Genomic DNA, 21107 nt, shown 5'->3' with positions numbered 1-21107 from the left:
CACGTGGCCGCGGGAACCGACCCCCCAGATCACCTGGCGGCGGCGACTCGCCTCACTCACCAATCGGCGCCCGCGGAGCCGCTCCTCTCCGCCGCGCCGCCCAAGCAGCGACCGCGAGGGGCCCTGGCACCGCCCACGCCCGGCCCTCCGCCTGGAAGGGCGGTAGAGGCTGGCCCCGAGCTCCGAAGGCACCTCCTCCCGGGCTGGGGGCGCTGAATCCCCCGTGCCTCACTCACGGGTCCCTCCTCCTGGAGAGCCTTTGCCCCTCCCCTCTCTGGCTGGTTCCTCCGCGTCTTCCGAGCCGCGGCTACCGCACCGCCTCCTCCGGGAAGCCTTCCATGACCACCACTCACGCTTCACTCTCTGCAGAGCCCTTGTGACCCCCTTGCACGCCTGTCATCCCTCTCCTGTTACTCGAGGACAAGTGACACTGGACCGGAGTGTCTCCGTCCCCATTGTGTAGGACCGAGCCTGGCTCGGTGGAGGCGCTCAGGGAGGGGTGGTTCGGGCCCGGCCTTTGTGGGTGGAGGGTCGTTACGCATCCTCCTCCTCCTCACTTTCTTCCGGCCCGGACGTTCTCAGCAGGGAACTGACCGATCCTGCCTAGCCCGGGGCCCAGCACCGAGAAGTCTGGGAAGGAACGTTGCTCACCGCACACGGGCCGTGGTCCCGTCCTTCGGGCCCTTTAGGTGGGGAATCGGGCGAGAAGCTGCAGCCACGGCACTGGGACGGGGAGCGCTAACGTCCCAAGAGACCGGGCGACGAGCCCAGGCTGCTGTGTATCAAACTTGACATCTGCAGAAACCTCCCCCCGGAACCTGCCCATGCACCACACCACAGAGAAATCAGGACACAGGGGCTCAGGGCCAGTGGCGGGGCAAAGACTGCAGCCCGGGAGCGGGGCACCCTGACAGGCGGGAACAGCGCAGAGGGCCTGAGGGTCCCTGGAGTTCCAGAGGAGGCGGGTTTGCGCCAAGAGGCCATGCTGGCCATTCCTCCTCAGGGGATCTGGAAACCCAGAGGCAGCAATGAGGCGTGGCCCCAAATCTGGGCGCTTCCTCTTACGAACGTGAGGCCTTGGGCAAACGCCTTCATCACTTTCATCTGTGAGCGCCTCGTATAGAAAGGAGCGTTACTAACGCCTGACTCACAGCCACGTGAGCATTCAAACGAGCAAAGTGCGTAGCGCAGTGCCTGATCCACAGGAAGTGAGGCACCCAATAAATATTAGCTGACATTAGACCTTACTTTTATTCTTGATTTTCTTTTGTATGTGACAGTACAGCAAGGTAAAGTTTAGGACAGGGTCTGACTCCCTCGCGCAGGCTGGAGTGCAGTGGCGCGATCACGATCACTGCTCACTCCATCTCTCAGGTTTAAGCGATCCTCCTGCCTCAGCCACCCCGAGCAGCGAGCAGCTGGGACTGCGGGTGCATGCCACCACGCCCAGCTAATTTTTTTGTTTGTTTTTTAGTAGAGACGAGGTCTCACTATATTGCCCACGGCTGAAGCAAGGGTTCTCTGACTTCTATATGTCAAGTGCTCTGGGCAACACTTCACCATAGCCATCTGCCAGCCTCGAGTCCAGTGACAAGAGGGACCAAGATGGTTTACAAGTCGCTCCTATTCTCTGCAAATCCAGCTTATTAAACTCGGAGTTCACAAAGAATAAAGGGTTAATTCCTAGCTTTCTTGAGTGGGGCGGGAGGGAGAAAAACGCATAAATTTTAAATAGAGGACTCGACAATTACTAGGTCCCCAGTCCCCGTTTTTGGAATATTCAGAGAAAGCAACACGAGGCACAGCTCCATTAAATACTAACTCTAACAAGTTTTCTGATGCATACAATTCATTCTGATACATGCAATTTAAAAAATAATGGCAGGAATCTGTTTCAGATCAAAATGACAAAAGTTTAAATTCAGATGATGAAATAGTCAAAACCAGAAGGAGAATCCTGCTTTCTAAATCTTTCTCAGAAGGAAACAGAGGGTCAATATTTGAGTGACAGGCACTGTGCTAGATCCCAGGAACACAGAGATTTACAATCAAACATACAAAGTGCTGCAAAAACCAGATCTAGAGGCCAGGTGTGGTGGCTCACACTTGTAATCTCAGCACTTGGGAGGCCAAGGCAGGTAGATCACCTGAGGTCAGGAGTTGGAGACTAGCCTGGCCAACATGGTGAAACCCCATCTCTACTAAAAATACAAAAATTAGCTGGGCATGGTGGTGTGCGCCTGTAATCCCAGCTACTTGAGAGGCTGAGGCAGGAGAACTGCTTAAACCCAGGAGGTGGAGGTTGCAGTGAGCTGAGATCCTGTAGCCTGGGTAACAAGAGCAAGACTCTGTCTCAGAAAAAAAAAAGAAAAAGAAAATCTAGAAAGATAAGTATGTTCAAAGTCTGTGACATTGACTACTGACTTCTACTACCAAGAAGGGTCTTTTTGTTGGTCTTCAGTCCGACTCAGAAATATAAGGTTTCAAAACCAAATGCATTTATATATTTGAAGTTTTCTATTTTTACTTAAAAAATTTTTTTTTGGCTGGGCACGGTGTCTCATGCCTGTAATCCCAGCACTTTGGGAGGCTGAGGCAGGTGGATCACGAGGTCAGGAGATCAAGACCATCCTGGCTAACACAGTGAAACCTTGTCTCTACTAAAAAATACAAAAAAATTAGCTGGACATGGTGGCGGGCGCCTGTAGTCCCAGCTACTCGGGAGGTTGAGGCAGGAGAATGTCTTGAACCCGGGAGGCGGAGCTTGCAGTGAGCCGAGATCGTGCCACTGCACTCCAGCCTGGGCAACAGAGTGAGGCTTTTGAGATGTAGTCTCGCTGTGTCACCCAGGCTGGAGTACCAGGGTGCAATCTCTGCTCACTGCAACCTCCACCTCCCAGGTTGAAGCAATTCTCCTGCCTCTGCCTCCCAAGTAGCCTATTACATGCGCACACCACCACGCCTGGCTAATTTTCACATTTTTGGTAGAGATGGCCCAGGCTGGTCTTGAACTCCTGACCTCAAGTGACCTACCTGCCTCAGCCTCCCAAAGGGCTAGGATTACAGGCATGAGCCACCGTGCCCGCCCTTCATTTTAATTTATGCATAGAAATAATATAACTGCTTATCTGAGTTATTCCCCCAGGTTACCAAATTCAGTTGGTCCTAAAAGCAATTCTCCTGCCTCTCCTAAAAGCGCAGAAACACCAAACTTGTACCACAGATGTAGCCTCGCTAAAGGTATATTCGATGTACAAACTGAAAGGTTTACATCAAATGTAACAAACTTCAGTGGGTGTCAGCCATTTCCTGGGTTCTGCTCAGGACTGCAGCATAAAACGGCCATCACTGCGTCATCTGCCAAATGTCTGTGATCTCACATTCATGACAACACAAGCTCTTGGGAGCCACCAGGTGTAAAACTTCAACCACTGGATTAATGACTCATGTGTGCAGGAAGCCCAAAGGACCCGTATTAAGCAGGGAAGAACGATGAAAAGGCAAGCTGGGTTGGGGGTAGGAGTCATGACTGCTGAACATGTTGGTGCACATGCCATGTCATGGTATATCCTGATGAGTCAATGACAATGACTAAACCACACGTGTGAGCTTCCTATCAATCTTTCCTTTTCTCTAAAATCCCAGAATCTGGTGCTGGAGTGGGCAGCTGACAAATGTGTGGGAAGTAACACCACATCACTGAGAAGCTGTTCTCCAACAACAGGACTGAAAACCAGAGCCAAGATGATGAGCTCCCAACAGGCTTAGCACAGTAACAGGTCATCCACATCCACTTTTAACAGTGCACACTCCATCTCAAGTCTCCAACACCTTCACATGTTGAGTTACTTTCACCTTTGAACACTATCATTCTGTTCTCTCAGATGTGTCCTGGCGGCCGTCCCTGCAATTTACCAACATTGTCCCCCAAAAATAAGCGACCTAGAACAGTGATTTTAGAAAACATTCCGGTCAGGTGCTGTGGCTCACACCTGCAATCCCAGCAGTTTGGGAGGCCAAGACGGGCAGATCACCTGAGGTCGGGAGTTTGAGACCAGCCTGACCAATATGGAGAAACCCTGTCTCTACTAAAAATACAAAATTCGCTGGGCGTGGTGGCGCGTGCCTGTAATCTCAGCTACTCAAGAGGCTGAGGCAGAAGAATCACTTAAACCCAGGAGGCGGATATTGCAGTGGGCCAAGATCATGCCATTGCACTCCAGACTGGGCAACAAGAGTGAAACTCCGTCTCAAAAAAATAAAAAAAATAAATAAATATTCCGAGCCAGCTCATACTTGTAATCTCAATGTTTTGGGAGGCTGAGGTGGGAGGATCACCTGAGGCCAACCAGCCTGGGCAACAGAGCTCCAAACCAGCCTGGGCAACAGAGCAAGACTCTACAAAAAAAAAAAAAAAAGTTAAAAATTAGCTGGGTGTGGTGACACACACTTAATAGTCCCAGCTATTTGGAAGGCAGAGGTGGAAGGATCGCTTGAGCCCAGGAGTTTGAGGCTGCAGTGAGCTATGATCATGCCACTGCACATCAGCCTGGGCGGCAGAGCAAGATCCCGTTTCCAGAAATTAAAAAAAAAAAAAAAATTCAGAGACAGTTCATGAACTGTCCTCCCTAAATTCTTATGTTGAAGTCCTAATCTCCAGTACCTCAGAGTCATATTGGGAGACGGGGTCTTTAAGGAGGTAAATTAAGAGTTCATTAGTGTGGGTCCTAATCCGGTAACATTGGTGTCCTTATAGGAAGAGGAAATTTGGACAGAGACAAGTACAGAGGTGACATAAATACACAGGGAAAAGACAGCCATTTGTAAGCCAAGGAGAAAGGCCTAGAACAGATCCTTCCCTCAGGGGCCTCAGGAGAAACCAACCCTGCTGACTCCTTGATGCTGGACCTCTAGCCTTCAAAACCGGAGAAAATACTAATACATTTTTGTTTAAACCTGTCTGTGGTACTTTGTTACGGTCCCCCCTAGAAAACTAATAGAGTGATTAAAATAAGATTCCTGGCCAGGCATGGTGGCACATGCCTGTAGTCCCAGCTACTTGGGAGGCTGAGGCAGGAGAATCACTTGAGCCAGGAGTTTGAGTCTAGCCTAGGTAACACAGTGAGACCCCCATCTCTAAGAAACATAAGGCTCCTTATCCATCAGGAAATGGGCCACAACACAGTATTGCTTGGCTCTTCTTCCCTGTGTATTCTTCTGGTTGGCAGAAAGTGTGGAGGTTATACAGAGAAATGTCAGAGCTGGAGGGGCTGCAACAGATAAGATTTGAGTTCAACTCACTTTTCCAGAGAATCAGAAGGTTAAGTGACTTGCCCAAGGTAGCACTGCTAGTCCCGGTTCCAAAGTGGACATAGACTACAGGTAGCTGTACACTCTCGGAGGGTCCCAGGCACTGCTTCTCGTGTTTTCCAAGGAGAGTGGGTGAACGTACATGTCTTGGGGATCAGACAGCAGAGCCTACCTGAAGCACTCCTGCTGCTTTGTTTCTGGGAAATCTCGTTTCATCTTACCAACTCTTGTGGGCTCCATACTACCTTCCATTTGTGTCAATATTACCATGAAGCCACTCCCTGCAGTATCTTTGAATAAAACTGATGCCCCAGAAAGAGGCACCATATTTCTTTTGTTCCTACGCTTATCCCATTTGAGAGGCAGAGAAACGAGGAATGGTTTATAGTACCTTCCCAAAAGCACAGGTCTGGAAAAAGATGACTCCTTCCCAGAAATGCTTTTTACAAAGTTTGTTACCAGAGACAAAACAGGAGGTCTTGAAATGCATTCCAGAAAGTAAGGTAAGGCAGGTAATAACCAGTATTAAAATAATGCCTATGCTGAAAGACTTAAGCTGGTATTCTTTAATGGAAATTTTAATAAAGATTGCACATCAAGTAGTTTCAGTTTTCTCTGCAGCTCTGTTCTTCATCTACACGGACAAGTGAGCCAACTGAGGCACCAGGTTTGACCCGGGTGGCAGCTGATGGCTACCTAGGCATCTGGTGGCCAGAGCTCAGAAGGAACTCACGTCTCTTGCTCACCTGGCTTCTCTTCCCTGCTCCTTGGCTTTTGAAACTCGAGGCTGTATATACTTCCTTTGTTCTTGTTCATCTTTTACTAAGTAAGCTTCTAACAGTTTAATAATCTGATTTTAAAATCTGCGAATCAAAAAAAAATACGCTAACCAATGCCCATTAATTTTATGGCATGACCCTCTCGTCCTTGCTGTCAGAGTTTGCTGCTTGAACTATCAGTGTACAAAACCACTAAAGGAGGCACCGAAGAAGGATGAGTGGTCAAGCCTGGCTTCAATCTAACTCCTTCACTTATTACATCTTGAAGTTGGGGGAAATCAACTAAATTTATTTGCTTCTGAAAATTGAGGATAATTTCATATATCTTTGAAAATATATCTGAGAATTTGAGATAATGTGATTTAAAGCATCTAGCAATAAGGAACTACAATGTAGTTTAAACAAAACAGAACTTTTGTGAAATTGGATGTTTTGGCTCTCTTATTTTTTAAAAGTCTTTCCTAAGATACTAAATGCATTACTAACTGTAGTGTAGTGAACATAGTTCAGTATCTCTTTGGAATTGAAGACTCTCACGTTGCTTCTAGGTATTACTCTGAAAAAACAAGGATTGTGAACGTGAAGCTCATCATTTTAAAGATGAGGAAATCAAGGCTCAGGGAGATTAAGTGGTGGCCAAGGTCATACATCTGGTAAGTGATGCAGTCTTCAAGGACCACTGTGCAGGACCACAGCCACAGATGTTAGGACACTGGACTGAACGTATACTCTGACCAGGAGTCAATCTCAATTTGAAACAGAAGAACATTTATTATTCTATAGACTATATCAGCAAGTTTGAGTTACACAAACAGGTAACAAGGAATTTAGGTCTGACAGAATAAATTCATCAGAGCAACAGTTCTCAAAACAGTAGAATGGATGAGCAGGATGTGAAGCTCTGCGAATTAGGAAAAAGAGTATATGTTGGTATTAGACAAAGCACACAAAGATAGGAGAGACTGAATGACTAAGGTTTCTTTCAGAATCATAAATAAAAGAGCAAGGATTTCTAACATTCCAGCTCATGATTACTAAGCAGATCCCATGTCCAAAAAATTCAGTTTTCTGAGAAAATCCCCATTCTGGAATTTCTCTTGCTTCCTGGAATGTAAGTTCAGTTTATAAAAGAAAGCTGCTCATTTAGCAACATAAAGTTCTGATAGAAGCTGTGGCTCCTGGTGGGGAAAAGCTCTCACGAGTATCAGCGTCCTGCAAACTGGGCGAATTCACAGGATAAATTTTCCACGATGAGTACACCGTGAGGAAACCAGAGTGTCCCACAAAAATGACCAAATACCTGAAGTGTCCTAAAAAAAAGACTTAAGGGATTGCTTAGTAACTTGTGACATAAAAATGAACAAACAAAAAACCCCCAAAGTGTAGCCAAGATTACAGTATCCTCCAGTAATCCAACGTCTAATTTTGACAGTTATCAAAATTAAAAGCCACACTGACTTGACTATTGGCAAAATTGACAATAATTTCATTTCCAAGCCCTCTGCTCTTAAACATGTGCTTGGCTGGGTGCAGTGGCTCATACCTGTAATTCCAACACTTTGTGAGGCCAAGGCAGGAGGATCAACTGAGGTCAGGAATTCGTAATCAGCCTGGCCAACCTGGTGAAACGCCACCTCTACTAAAAATACAAAAAATCAGCTGGGTGTGGTGGCGCATGCCTGTAGTCCCAGCTACTCAGGAGGCTGAGGCGGGAGGATTGCTTGAACCAGGGAGGCGGGGGCTGCAGTGAGCCAAGATCCCACCACTTCACTCCAGCCTGGGTGAAAGGGCGAGACTCTATCTCAAAAATAAAATAAAAATATCTGAACAGAGCCTGATGTGGAAGAAGCTCAGCTAGTGTTGGGTGTTATGACTATTCCTAGTTACATTAATAAGCCAAACTATACTTTATGAGACATACGCTAGGCACCACAGAGTTCTCTTTTGCCAAGCAAAGATTTGATAGTGAAGTGTTAATTACACATTATACACAATCTCAGGAGAAAACAAGAGGTGTAATTTTTGAGGAAAGTTGCTTCAGCCTGTTGAGGCCTCCTTTGCCATACCAGTGCTTGACAAGACAGAATTAAGAACAGTTAAAACAGTCAAAAAGTTGATAAATCATCAAAGGTAGAAAGTTTTTCCAACAGGAAAAAAGCCACTGAAATTAGCAATCTTGTGGAAAAGAACAGAAGAAAGAATAGGGCCAGGTATGGTGACTCACACGTGTAATTCTGGCACTTTGGAAAGCCCAGGTGGGAAGACCGTGTGAGGCCAGGAGTTCAAGACCAGCCTGGGCAAAATAATGAGGCCCTATCTCTAGAAAAGATAAATGAGCCAGGCATTTATTAGCTTGCCTGTAGTCCCAGCTACTTGGGAGGCTGAGATGGGGAGAACTGCTTGAGCACAGAAGTTCAAAGCTGCAGTGAGCCAAGATCAAACCACTACACTGCAGCCTTAGCGACACAGCAAACTCCATTTCAAAAAAATAAGTAAAAGAATACAGCTATAAAGATGATAGAGATTAATTTCTTTAAAAAAGAAAATAATGTAGCTGATTAGGGGTACTGTTTAGCCATCTGTAATGGCTTCTAAACAAATCTTTGTCAAGTGGTTCCTAAGCCGAGAGCTTCAACAGTTCTGGTTCCTTGGCTTTGGCTCTGCAGAAGTGAGTGACCATCTGTTCCACCATGAAAATTCAAAAGCAAAATCTACATGCTAGAGAGTAATGTCAACCAGAACCTCTGGGGAAACAGTTTAATGGTCTTTTCCAATTAAGAATAGAATTTCTCTTCTTTCACAGCTAAAATTAGAATTTTTGCTTAATCCAAAGAAAGATAAATTAATCAGGTTCCAAAGATAGGAGACCTTAACTATAATCCTAAATTTTTAGTTTCTCTTAGTTAAATGCAGTATTTAATGGACATGGGTGGTGAGCTTCGTTCTCATGACATAGCAAGATGGCAAGAGGACCACAGCCTGAGAGAATAATTTCACAGGCTCTTTAAAGTAAGTATTAAGAATTGGTTAGCAAATCTTGACAAGGGCTAACAAAATTTGGAAAAACAGGAATGAAGAAAAAACAAATGTCAAAAGGTATTAGCATATTGTTTAGTTTTGTTTTCATGTCATTTTCCTGTAAATTATACCCAAAAGACATGATTAAAACATACACCTGTTTCCTAAGATTCATACAGGATCAGGTTTCCTTTAATTAAGTCCATGTGGATGGTTAGAATCTATCTGCAATGAATGCTTGTGTCAGTACTAAGGAAAGGTCTCCACATTTCTCAGCAATGGTGTCTTTTCTTCCTCATTTTGTAGGTTAAGAAGCCAACAATTGGCTGGGCGTGGTGGCTCACGCCTGTAATCGCAGCACTTTGGGAGGCTGAGGTGGGCGGATCACGAGGTCAGGAGATGGAGACCATCCTGGCTAACACAGTGAAACCCTGTCTCTACTAAAAATACAAAAATTAGCCGGGCGTGGTGGCAGGCACCTGTAGTCCCAGCTACTCGGAGGCTGAGGCAGGAGAATGGCGTGAACCCAGCAGGAGGAGCTTGCAGTGAGCTGAGATCACGCCACTGCACCCCAGCCTGGGCGACAAAGCGAGACGCGTCCCCCCCCCAAAAAAAAAAAAAAGAAGCCAACAATCTCTCTCCCAGCACTTTCTGAGACTCATTTATCAAAGGTAGCTTGTAGGTAGTTTCAGAGTGTATGAAACACTCTAAATGAGGTCACTAAGCCACCAACAGAGTACTGAAGCTATTGATCCGTGCTAGAGATTTCTGGGATTACCTCTGGGGTTTGTTCCCCTTTCTGAACAGAGAAATAAAAATTATAAATGTGTTCTGCTCCTTTGGAATGCCTGGAAAGGAAAAATCAAACATTCTTCTATCTCAATGTAAGTAAGGTTTATGTCTTTGACAGTTGTGGGTGTTCGTGGAAGAGTGCAATGACCCTCCTGTCTTTTCCCTTTACATCATGTTGAAACAAACTGTCCTTATAGTTAACAGAATGTTAGAGTTGGAAGAAACTTTAAATGTTCTAAACTTCTCAGTCTGCGCTTAAGTGCCTGGTGTGCAATACAGCCACCAGGTGATTCCTCAGTCTTTTAAAAAGCAGTATCATAAAGCAAAGAAACCAACCAAAATCTCCCAACTTTTGATTCCAGAAGAGTATAGAATTCTGAGCACAGGTACCTAACATCCATACTATTAAGAATCATTACTCGCTAGAGAGCACAAGAGAAATTACTACAATTACTTTCTAGAATTTGATGTCTAGGGTTTATGTTATCTTCTGCAGTACTGTTAATTTTTTCTAGTCCAAGGACTTATCTCAACATTGAACATTTATTGAACATGAAAGATTGTACTCTATGATCTTGAAAGCAGTCCTTAACAAAATACAAAATGATTTTTTAAACCTTTGATTCATAAGTAATTAGCATTCAATGTATCTGGAAACATCATTTACCCTCTATAAGAATCCCAAAGCACATGAACTGGAGCTTGTATTTAAAAAGGAGAATGATGGTATTCATTTCAAGGAGTAGAAAAGACTTGAAGTGAGGGCGACACTTAGCACTTATCTACTTCTGAAGACATACTATACTCAAAACCTTTAAATATAAGCTACGGTTCAGCAGCTTTTAAAATTTCATGTTTATTCATATTTTTCAAAATATATGTACATAAAAAAAGGAAGATTTACAAAAGGAAAGATTGCCTTACATGCAACACAAATTCCAATGAACTCATGATGGGATCACACATGATCATGATCTAATTCAAGCCAATCTTCTCAAGTCCATTTCCCAGCCATACTTTAGGCTACAGAAGGGATCCCAGGAGACAAAAGTGGAATGAGTAAGAAACAAACATCTTTTGCCTCTGGCAGTACTCAAGGGGCCAGAAAATGTACTTCAAAAAGTTTAAGACAATTAAAATGTCAAGTGCCACAGGGAAGAGAAATGATAACCAGAAATTGGTATTTCTAGCTAGTACTATTTAACACAACTTCACAATACTAAAACAAATACAAATAAGAAAGGGTTAGGTAGTTGGGCTTCATTTACTTTTCTTCCTTTTTTTTTTTTAATATCTCAAAAAGGAAGCCACTTGCTTGATATCAAAAGTGCTGTGGAAAGAAAGGAGGGGAAAAAAACCCACAAATAAATGTGGAATCTATTTTACCAAACTGTGTATTTTTCCACTTAACATTTCTACATTAGCAATGATGTAACTCTCCAACATTTCCTTATAAAAAAGGCAAACAAGAAGTGACAACTCATGCTCCCAATATTAAAAAATATATTTAAACATATGATCAAGAAGATTTGGGCTGGGAGCAGTGGCTCACATCTGTAATCCCAGGATTGTGGGAGGCTGAGGTGGGCAGATCACGAGGTCAGGTGATCGAGACCATCCTGGCTAACATGGTAAAACTCCATCTCTACTAAAAATACAAAAAATTAGCTGGGTGTGGTGGCGCACACCTGTAGTCCCAATTCGGGAGGCTGAGGCAGGAGAATTGCTTGAATCTGGGAGGTGGAGGTTGCCGTAAGCCAAGATCATGCCACTGCATTCCAGCCTGGGCGACAGAGCAAGACTCTGTCTCAAAAAAGAAAAAAAGAAAAAAAAAAAAGATTTGTTTTGGTTTTTGGTAACACAGGTGACACCAGAAATCACAAATCAACATATTTCTATACTTCCCCTTCAGTCAAAAACCAAGTGGGATAGGCTGGGCATGGTGGCTCACTCCTGTAATCCCAGCACTTTGGGAGGTGGATCACCTGAGGTCAGGAGTTCGAGACCAGCCTGACCAACACGGTGAAACCCCATTTCTACTAAAAACACAAATAAATTGCCAGGCGTGGTGGTGCACACCTGTAATCCCAGCTACTTGGGAGGCTGAAGCAGGAGAATTGCTTGAACCCAGGAGGTGGAGGTTGCAGTGAGCCAAGATTGTGCCACTGCACTCCAGGGCACGTAAGCAAGACTCCGTCTCAAAATAACAATAACAACAACAACAACAACAACAAAAATAAGTGATATAGAGAACTTGTGCTTGCTGTTAAGGGAATGCAATACTTTGGGCCAGTGAAAAATACATGGAAATTGATCAGTATGAAAACTAACCCAAAGAAGTCATGTATCTTCAAAATCTAATGAGATCACACTGTTTTTGGCTTATTCCCAAAGCTGTCTCTGTGTTTATAGTTGGAGAGAAAAGGTTAGTGGAGTGGCTTTTATAAATAAGATTAATTATTACAGCTATAACTGAAGTTTCCAGGCAGGAGGCTTTACAATTCAGTCAGTGCTATATTTCGCCTCCATTTTACTTCCAGGACCTGACTGACATACCGTTCTTGATGCTTTCTACAAATATAAAAATCTTTGCAACTGTTCAGATAAAATTGGAAGGAAAAAAAAGGCAAAGCTGACCATAAAAACAATAGGGGTTGGGGGAGGGGGCAAAAAAGGACAAGTGTAGATTACATAGTTGAGGAAAGTCCAGGATTATTGCAGAAATTAAAATGAACAAGGAAAAGGGCAGGCACCAAGAAAAGCACCTAAAGCTAGCAAATGCCTACACTGGTTTATTTATAGTCCCTCCCCACAATGTTCATAGGGGAGGAAAATAATGTAATTTGAAAAGCATCAAAACTAAACAAATGCACACTGACCTTAGAAAATAAGATTTTGAATTTCATCATGATACCCTTTTTTCCTATAAAATTTACTTTTTCGCTCTGAAAGACTTCTTCATGGTGGATTTACCCTTGCCCGGCAATTTTACTTCCTTTCTTGCACTGGTTGCAGGCTTCTTTGAGGAGCCACCACTAGGTTTCTTGATGACTGTGGGTGAGGGTCTGGCTTTCTTGGCAGGAGTTTTGGCCTTAGGAGGGGCTTTCTTGGGCAAGGGCCTAGCTTTCCCCCGCTGGGCAGCTGAGACTTTAGGTGTAGGTTTGGACCCTCTCTGCTTCACAGATGTGGCCTTCCCTGGGGACTTGGCTGGGGTTTTCTTCTGCAACCTGTGAGAACCAAAAAGCAAAGACCATCACTTCTTAAGAGATCTGTTTTCTTGGGACAACCAGACGCTTTCTAAAGAGAAACGGCAGGCCGGGTGCGGTGGCTCACGCCTGTAATCCCAGCACTCTGGGAGGCCGAGACGGGCAGATCACGAGGTCAGGAGATCGAGACCATCCTGGCGAACACGGTGAAACCCCGTCTCTACTAAAAAATACAAAAAACTAGCTGGGCGAGGTGGCGGGCGCCTGTAGTCCCAGCTACTCTGGAGGCTGAGGCAGGAGAATGGCGTAAACCCAGGAGGCGGAGCTTGCAGTGAGCTGAGAACAGGCCACTGCACTCCAGCCTGGGTGACAGAGCGAGACTCGGTCTCAAAAAAAAAAAAAAAAAAAAAAGAGAGAGAGAGAGAGAGAGAAATGGCATATGAAGCAGTCACTTATGTTAAGAATAAGAATGTGACAATTTTTTACTAGAGATTTTACTAAAATAAAATTCAACCAATTCATGAAGTCTAGACATAATTTCATGATGTTTTTCCTAGGGAAAAGTGGAATTATTTTTCTTCGAATAACTAAACTATGGATACACATAGGCTTGCCCTAAAAGTTTGGAGCCCTTGATTTTCAAGAGAGAAGATCAATCAAAATTTATATAAAGAACTTGAGAGGGATCCTGAGTTTCTGAAACAGTTTTTAGCTTCAGCCCCTCCTATAGTACTATTTTTCAGCTCTGAGGTATTTAGTGTCCTCCCCACAAGGGGTTTTCACCTTCTCTTAGGTGGCGGCTCTTCATCCTCAGAGTCTTCTTCTGATGACTCATCTTCATCCTCATCCTCATCTCTAGAATCATCTGGCTCTTTCTTCGGAAATAGAACTCCTGGGCTAAGGGGGGGGGAAAGTTAGATTAAAACACAAGTCCCATATAAGACAAGAAAAATAATGTGAACCTAGATGCTTTTACCTAGACATTTCCCACTTCTTCCCACCCTTCCCAAAAATGTCAAGTTAGGTTACATGTATCAAGTTACAATTTACCGTATTTTGAACATACATATAAAGTTATGCCAAATCTATAAAAGTCCTGCACCATACCTAATTCTATACCCATTATTTAATAAAATTAACTCATAATAATTTACTTAGTAAACAACTACATAAACTCCTAATATGAGTCTGGCACTGTATTAGCCAATGAGGACATAGCAATGAACAGTCTGCACGGAATACACACTTCAGCCTCATAATAAATACTGGCAAAAGACATCCAAGTCTTAACAGAAGACCTCAAAGGCCTAAATCTCTTCAAAGCTTTAGAGAAATTCAGCAAGGATCTCCTAAACTCTTTTTTGTCCTTGGTGGTATAAACCTTGATTCCTTTGATTAACATGTCCTTAAATTATAACATATATACATACATATATGTGTGTGTGTTTCTTGTTTTATTCAGACACAGAGTCTTGCTATGTTGCCCAGGCTGGAATCAAATTCCTTAGGCTCAAGGGATCCACCCACCTCACCTTCCCAAGTAGGTAGGACTACGAGTGCATCCCACCACACCTGGCAGAATGTAACATTTTTTATGTGTGACTTTGGGAATTTAATTAAATGTTTGAAAAATTCATATAATATGTATTCAGCCAAGTAACACTTATGTTTGTACAGAAAAATATAAGAAAGTTACACAACAGTCTTGCTGAAACAGGGTCTTAGTGGTATATGTTATGTACTTTACTGGAAATCAAAAGGCTTTAACACCGGTGCACGAAACAATGCTTGGAACACAGGAGGTGCTCAATACATTTTTTTGTTTCAAAGAATAAATAAGGTATTTGCAAGAGACAGATTTTCAAGTAAAAGTGTCCCTGTCTCTACAGTATGAAGGCAGAGTTAAGATTCTTGGAAACAGTCAATGTTCTCCCCACTTGGTATTGGACAATTAAAACTTATACATATAATCCCATCACTTTGGGAGGCTGAGGCGGAAGGACTGCTTGAGCCCAGGAGTTCAAGGCCAGCCTGGATAACATGGCGAGACCCCATCTCTACAAAAAACACAAAAATTAGCCGGGTGTGGTAGCACGCATCTGTAGTCCCAGCTACGTGGGAGACTGAGGTGGGAGGATCACTTGAGCCCAGGAGGCAGAGGATGCAGTGAGCTAAGATTATACCACTGCTCCAGCCTGGGCGACAGAGTGAGACCCTGTCTCAAAAAACAAAAACAAAAACTCATTCGTAATCCTCTAAGAATCTGTCATTATCATTTACTTGATAAAGAAGGAATGAATATCAAAGTGACCATCCAAGGATCTCAAATAATCTGATGCCTGGCTAAAATCCCTATTTTTAAACAAAAACCTTTTACTCCAAAATAATACTGCCTTAAGTCATCTTTATTTTCAAATACAGTTGACCTTTGAAAAACACAGGTTTGAAACGCATGAGTCCACTTTATATGTGGACTTTTTTTTCAACCAGACACAGATCAGAAATATAACATTCGTAGAATGCAAAGCCTGCATACAAGGAGGACAGACTTTTCAGATACATGGATTCCACAGGGCTGGGTACATGCGCATTTGGGTATGCGGGCAGTTCTGTAACCAATGCCCCACACATAACAAAGGATGACTGTATTTCCAGTTCACTAAAACAGTAATGAGTGTAAAACAAATTAAACTAAATGTGTAACTTAGAATCAGATTATAAATTTACAGTGATCTATTATAGGCTAAGTGCTTACCTGGGATAATAGGGAAAACAGAGCTGGAAGGTGCCACTGAACCCTTTCCCAGAGATCTGTTCCATCCACCCATTCTTTTCGCATTTCTGCAGAGTTTTTTTCAGCAAATGCACTAAACAAAAAAATTCAGAAATGAAAGTTATCTAGTTATTTAGATAATTTCCTCAACCCCTCAACCACAAACAGATGCCCATCAATTTAATATCCTGTCACATATAGTAATTGACATACACTAAGCGAATCCTATGTGTTCAAAGGTATTTAATTCATTTAACATTTATTTAATGCCTGTAAGTTTGGCAAGAGTTAAATTATATACATACGTACATATACATATATTTAAAAATTTTGCAAAATATGGAGACAAAGTCTCACTATGTTGCCCAGGCTGGTCTCAAACTCCTGGGCTCAAGCAATACTCCCACCTTGGTCTCCCAAACTGCTGGGACTCCAGGTATGAGCCACCATACCTGGCAAGAGTTATAATGAAGAGAGACATTAGAGACCACTGAGTCAAATACCTTATTTCACAGAAAAGAAAAAACCCCAGAGTGGTTAAGTGACTTGAGCTCAAAGTAGTTAAGTGACTTGCTCTAAGGTAGGACATAAACCAGCAGACCTAAAATTAAATATTTAATTATTTCCATCCATTTAAATATCTACCTATAGGTACTGATAATCATCTAGGAGAATATCTTAAAAAGAGGAACAGAACGAATTATTCATAAATCAGTAAACAGTAACAAAACAGTATCATGGTTCCTGAAGTCCTTCATTCTCATCTTCCTTACAGAGACATACCCAAAATATATTTTATGGTGATTCAGTACCCAAAAAACAGCTGCAAATATCAATGAAACTGAAAGGCTTGTTAACCAAATTCATCTTCTCTTAAAATATTTGGCAAACAGAAAATCATGAAATAGGCCGGGCGTGGTGGCTCATGCCTGTAATCCTAGCACTTTGGGAGGCCGAGGTGGGCAGATCATGAGGTGAGGAGATCGAGATCATCCTGGCTAACACGGTGAAACCCTGTCTCTACCAAAAAAAACTGAAACAAAACAAAAACAAACAAAAAAAAATTAGCTGGGTGTGTTGGAAGATGCCTGTAGTCCCAGCTTCTCAGGAGGTGGAGGAAGGAGACTGGCGTGAACCCAGGAGAGGCGAAATATGCAGTGAGCGGAGATCGCACCACTACGCTCCCCAGCCTGGGCACAGAGTGAGACTCCGTCTAAAAAAAAAAAAAGACTTCAAAATTACCTTTAAATTTACAATAATATATTCTGGATTGTCTTCTTCGGTTACTTAATTTCCATATCCCTCACCCTACAACATTGTGTCTAATAGTTCATTGAGAAGTCACCCAGTCTCACCAATCCATACCTGATAATGCTGATAAGGCAGGGTGTCTCATCTCAAATCACCACCTCCTAGAGTAAATATACTTTACTGAAATAAAGTATTTTCTGTTGTGGGGCTTAGGTTAATAATGTAAGTAGTAAGTATTCTAAAATCCTGGCTTTGTTTCAAAGTAAAATTAGGTGTTTTTGGTGAACATCCAGAAGTAGGAAAAAATATACTATAATTTAGAGTTGTTTTGAACCCAGAGATTTATCTGAATTACAATAAATATCAGAAAAATAAAATCAGTTAAAAAAATAAAATTTACAGTAAAGTAAAATCAACTTCTTACAAGCATATGCTTTAAATTAAGAATTCAGTTTTGATTATCTCTGTTTTTCTTTTTGTAAATATTAAATTTGTAAGGTTGTTCCCTCTTGGTTTTCACAGTCAGTAGTTAATACTTTGACATTAATAGCATGATCTCTATGTTTTTTTCTTCTTTTTTTTTTTTGTTTTGAGACACAGTCTTGCAACTGTCGCCCGGACTGGAATGCAATGGTGTGATCTCAGCTCACTGCAACCTCTGCTTCCTGGGTTCATGCGTTTCTCCTGCCTCAGCCTCCCGAGTAGCTGGGACTACAGGCGCACAACCACCACACCCTGCTAATTTTTTTTTGTATTTTAAGTAGAGATGGATTTTCACTATGTTGGCCAGACTGGTCTCGAACTCCCTACCTCGTGATCCGCCCACCTCAGTCAGCCTCCCAAAGTGCTGGGATTACAGGCATGAGTCACAACACCCGGACCTCTATGGTTTTTTCAAAAGAAAATTCTCCTAATCCCAGTTAAATATACACAACTGAGTCTTACTTTGATAGTTAGAATTGGTTCCTGGGTGATTCTCTAGGACATACTTCTTCAGAGCAGTGGTAGAGCAGGTCTTCGGCTCATTCATGGCAGCAATGGCAGACAAGATTGCATATTCCATCAGGCTTCCACCAAGCAGGGGTTTCTCCCCTGATTTCTTCAGCTGTTTTCCAAGGAGGAAGAGAAAAGCATCAAGACAACACTCTCCCAAAGCAGGTCAAGACAAGACTCCTCTGCACCAGGTGGGTCGGAGTTCCTGCATTAGCACAGATATGTTTTACAATAAATTGTCAGCTTAGGGACTTTCTCTTCCCATTCAACAGGTATTCATCTAACTGAGAAGTCCCAACCCTCCTATGGATATTTTCTTCTTCCATCTACCCTCCATCCACCCTAAAATGATAGCCAACCTAACCCAAAGATACCGACAACTGTACCCCAATAAGCAGGTTGACCAGTTAGGTCCCTAAAAATTAAGATTCTTTTGGCTGGGTGCTCACACCTATAGTCCCAGCACTTTGGGAGGAACAGGCAGGCAGATCACTTAAGGCCAGGAGTTCGAGACCAGCCTGGCCAACATGGCGAAAACCTGTTTCTACTAAAAATACAAAATAATAATAATGATGATGATGATAATAATAATAATAATAATAATAATAATGGCCAGGTTTAGTGGCAAGTGCCTGTGGTCCCAGGTATTTGAAAGGCTGAGGCAGGAGAATCACTTGAACCCAAGAGGTGGAGGTTGCAGTGTGCCGAAATCATGCCAGTGAACTCCAGCCTCAGTGACAGAGCAAGATTCTGTCTATAAATAAATAAATAAATAAATATTATTTTATTTGAGAATATTTCACTTTTCTGAATCTGAAAAATGAAGTACATCTGACCCTTGAACACAACACAATTTTATCTGTGCTGGTCCACTTACATGTGGATTTTCTTCTGCCTCTGCCTGCCACCCTAAGACAGCAAGACCAATACCTCCTTGTCCTCCTCAGCCTACTCAACTCGAAGATGACAAGAATAAAGACATTTACGATCATCCACTTCCACTTAATGAAGAGTATATATATATATATATATATATATATATTTTTTTTTTGAGACGGAGTCTTGCTCTGTCGTCCAGGCTGGATTGCAATGGCGTGGTCTCGGCTCACTGCAACCTCTGTCTCCTGGGTTCAAGCAATTCTCCTGCCTCAACTTCCCAAGTAGCTGGGATTACAGGTGTCCACCACCAGGCCCGGCTCATTTTTCTACTTTTAGTAGAGACATGGTTTCACCATGTTGGCCAAGCTGGTCTCGAACTCCAGACCTTAGGAGATCTGCCTGCCTCGGCCTCCTGAAGTGCTGGGATTACAGGTATGAGCCACTGTGGCCGGCCATATTTCCTCTTTCTTATGATTTTCTCAATAACATTTGCTTTTCTCTAGCTTACTTTATTGTAAGAGTACATTATATCATATATACAACACACAAAATGTGTATTAACTGTTTGTAAGGCTTCCGGTCAACAGTAGGCTATTAAGAGTCAAGTTTGCTGGGAATCTAAAGTTATGTATGAAGTTTTTTTAATGCATGGGGGATCTGCACCTTTAACCCCTATGTTGTTCAAGGGTCAGCTGTAGTTATAAAAAATAATAAATAGCCCTTTTAATCCTATGAGGAAAATAGCAATGAAAAATTTTGATAAATATTTAGGGTATCAGTGAGCACAGTAATCCCAGTACTTTGGGAGGCTAACGGGGGAGGACTGCTTGAGGCCAAGAGTTCAAGACCAAACTGGGCAACATGGCGAGACCCTCTGTCTACTAAAAATTTAAAAACTAGCTATGAATGGTGGCGTGAGTGTAGTCCTACCTACATGAAAGGCTGAGGCAGGAGGATGGCTTAAGCCCAGGAAGTTGAGGCTACAGTGAGCTATGATTACATCACTATATTCCAGTTTGAGTGACAGACCAAGACTCTGTCTCTAAAAATAAATAAATAAACTAAAAAAAAAAAAAAAATAGAGTATCATACAAAAGAAGATTACATAGCATACTTTGAAAATGAAAGGTGGCCGGGCACGGTGGCTCAAGCCTGTAATCCCAGCACTTTGGGAGGCCGAGATGGGCAGATCACGAGGTCAGGAGATCGAGACCATCCTGGCTAACATGGTGAAACCCCGTCTCTACTAAAAATACAAAAAAAAACTAGCCGGGCAAGGTGGCGGGCGCCTGTAGTCACAGCTACTCGGGAGGCTGAGGCAGGAGAATGGCGTAAACCCGGGAAGCGGAGCTTGCAGTGAGCTGAGATCCAGCCACCACACTCCAGCCTGGGGGGTGAAAGAGAAAGCCTCCGTCTCAAAAAAAAAAAAAAAAAGAAAGAAAATGAAAGGTGTGGGAACAAAGGTTAGCAATAATACGCAAAAAGGGGAAAGGAGAAAACCAGAAATGCTCTACAAAACTGGTTAGTGGTTCTTAAAGAATGGTCTGGTTATAACCGTCTGGGTTCCTGAGACCCTTTCAGAGGATCTGCAAGATCAAAACTATTTGTATAATAAAACTAAGATAGGCCAGACGTGGTGGCTCATGACTGTAATCCCAGCACTTTGGGAGGCTGAGACGGGTGGATCACCTGAGGTCAGGAGCTCAAGACCAGCCTGGCCAACATGGTGAAACCCCGTCTCTACCAAAAATACAAAAATTAGCTGAGTGTGGTGGTACATGCCTGTAATCCCAGCTACTTGGGAGGCTGGGGCAGGAGAATCGCTTGAACCTGGGAGGTGGAGGTTGCAGTGAGCCGAGATCAAGTCACTGTATTCACTGCAGCAAGACTCCATCTCAAAAACCAAACACTGCGGTGGTTGCAGTGAGCCCAGACCATGCCATTGCACTCCAGTCTGGACAACAGAGTGAAACTCTGTCTCAAAAAAAAAAAAAAAAGACAGTGAAAAAGCAAATCACATCTTAAGTTTTTGTTTGTTTCGTTTTTGAGATGGAGTCTTGCTGCAGTGAGTACACTGACTTGATCTCGGCTCACTGCAACCTCCAC

The 21107-nt window shown here is 43.1% G+C and overlaps 1 protein-coding gene across 12 annotated transcripts in view; it reads right to left on the bottom strand.

Moving 5' to 3' along the window:
* Positions 1–10734: 10734 nt before the first annotated feature.
* HP1BP3 (heterochromatin protein 1 binding protein 3) overlaps positions 10735–21107 on the bottom strand; it is a 47510-nt gene continuing 37137 nt past the window's right edge. For 10 of the 12 annotated variants that reach the window (XM_023219761.2, XM_023219764.2, XM_023219757.2 and 7 more), the window contains 4 exons: positions 18075–18234; positions 15861–15972; positions 13889–14002; positions 10740–13126 (listed from right to left, as the gene is read on the bottom strand). In XM_023219761.2, the coding sequence (XP_023075529.1) occupies positions 12832–13126; positions 13889–14002; positions 15861–15972; positions 18075–18234 (681 nt within the window). In that variant the 3' untranslated portion in view covers positions 10740–12831. Of the gene's footprint in view, positions 13127–13888; positions 14003–15860; positions 15973–18074; positions 18328–21107 lie in introns of those variants that run through there. The other 2 variants (XM_023219754.2, XR_004228624.1) reach the window with 2 other exon arrangements.

This window comes from Piliocolobus tephrosceles, chromosome 1 (genome assembly GCF_002776525.5).
Source record: "Piliocolobus tephrosceles isolate RC106 chromosome 1, ASM277652v3, whole genome shotgun sequence".
Classification (NCBI taxonomy): Eukaryota; Metazoa; Chordata; class Mammalia; order Primates; family Cercopithecidae; genus Piliocolobus; species Piliocolobus tephrosceles.
This window is presented reverse-complemented; position numbering and strand designations above follow the sequence as displayed.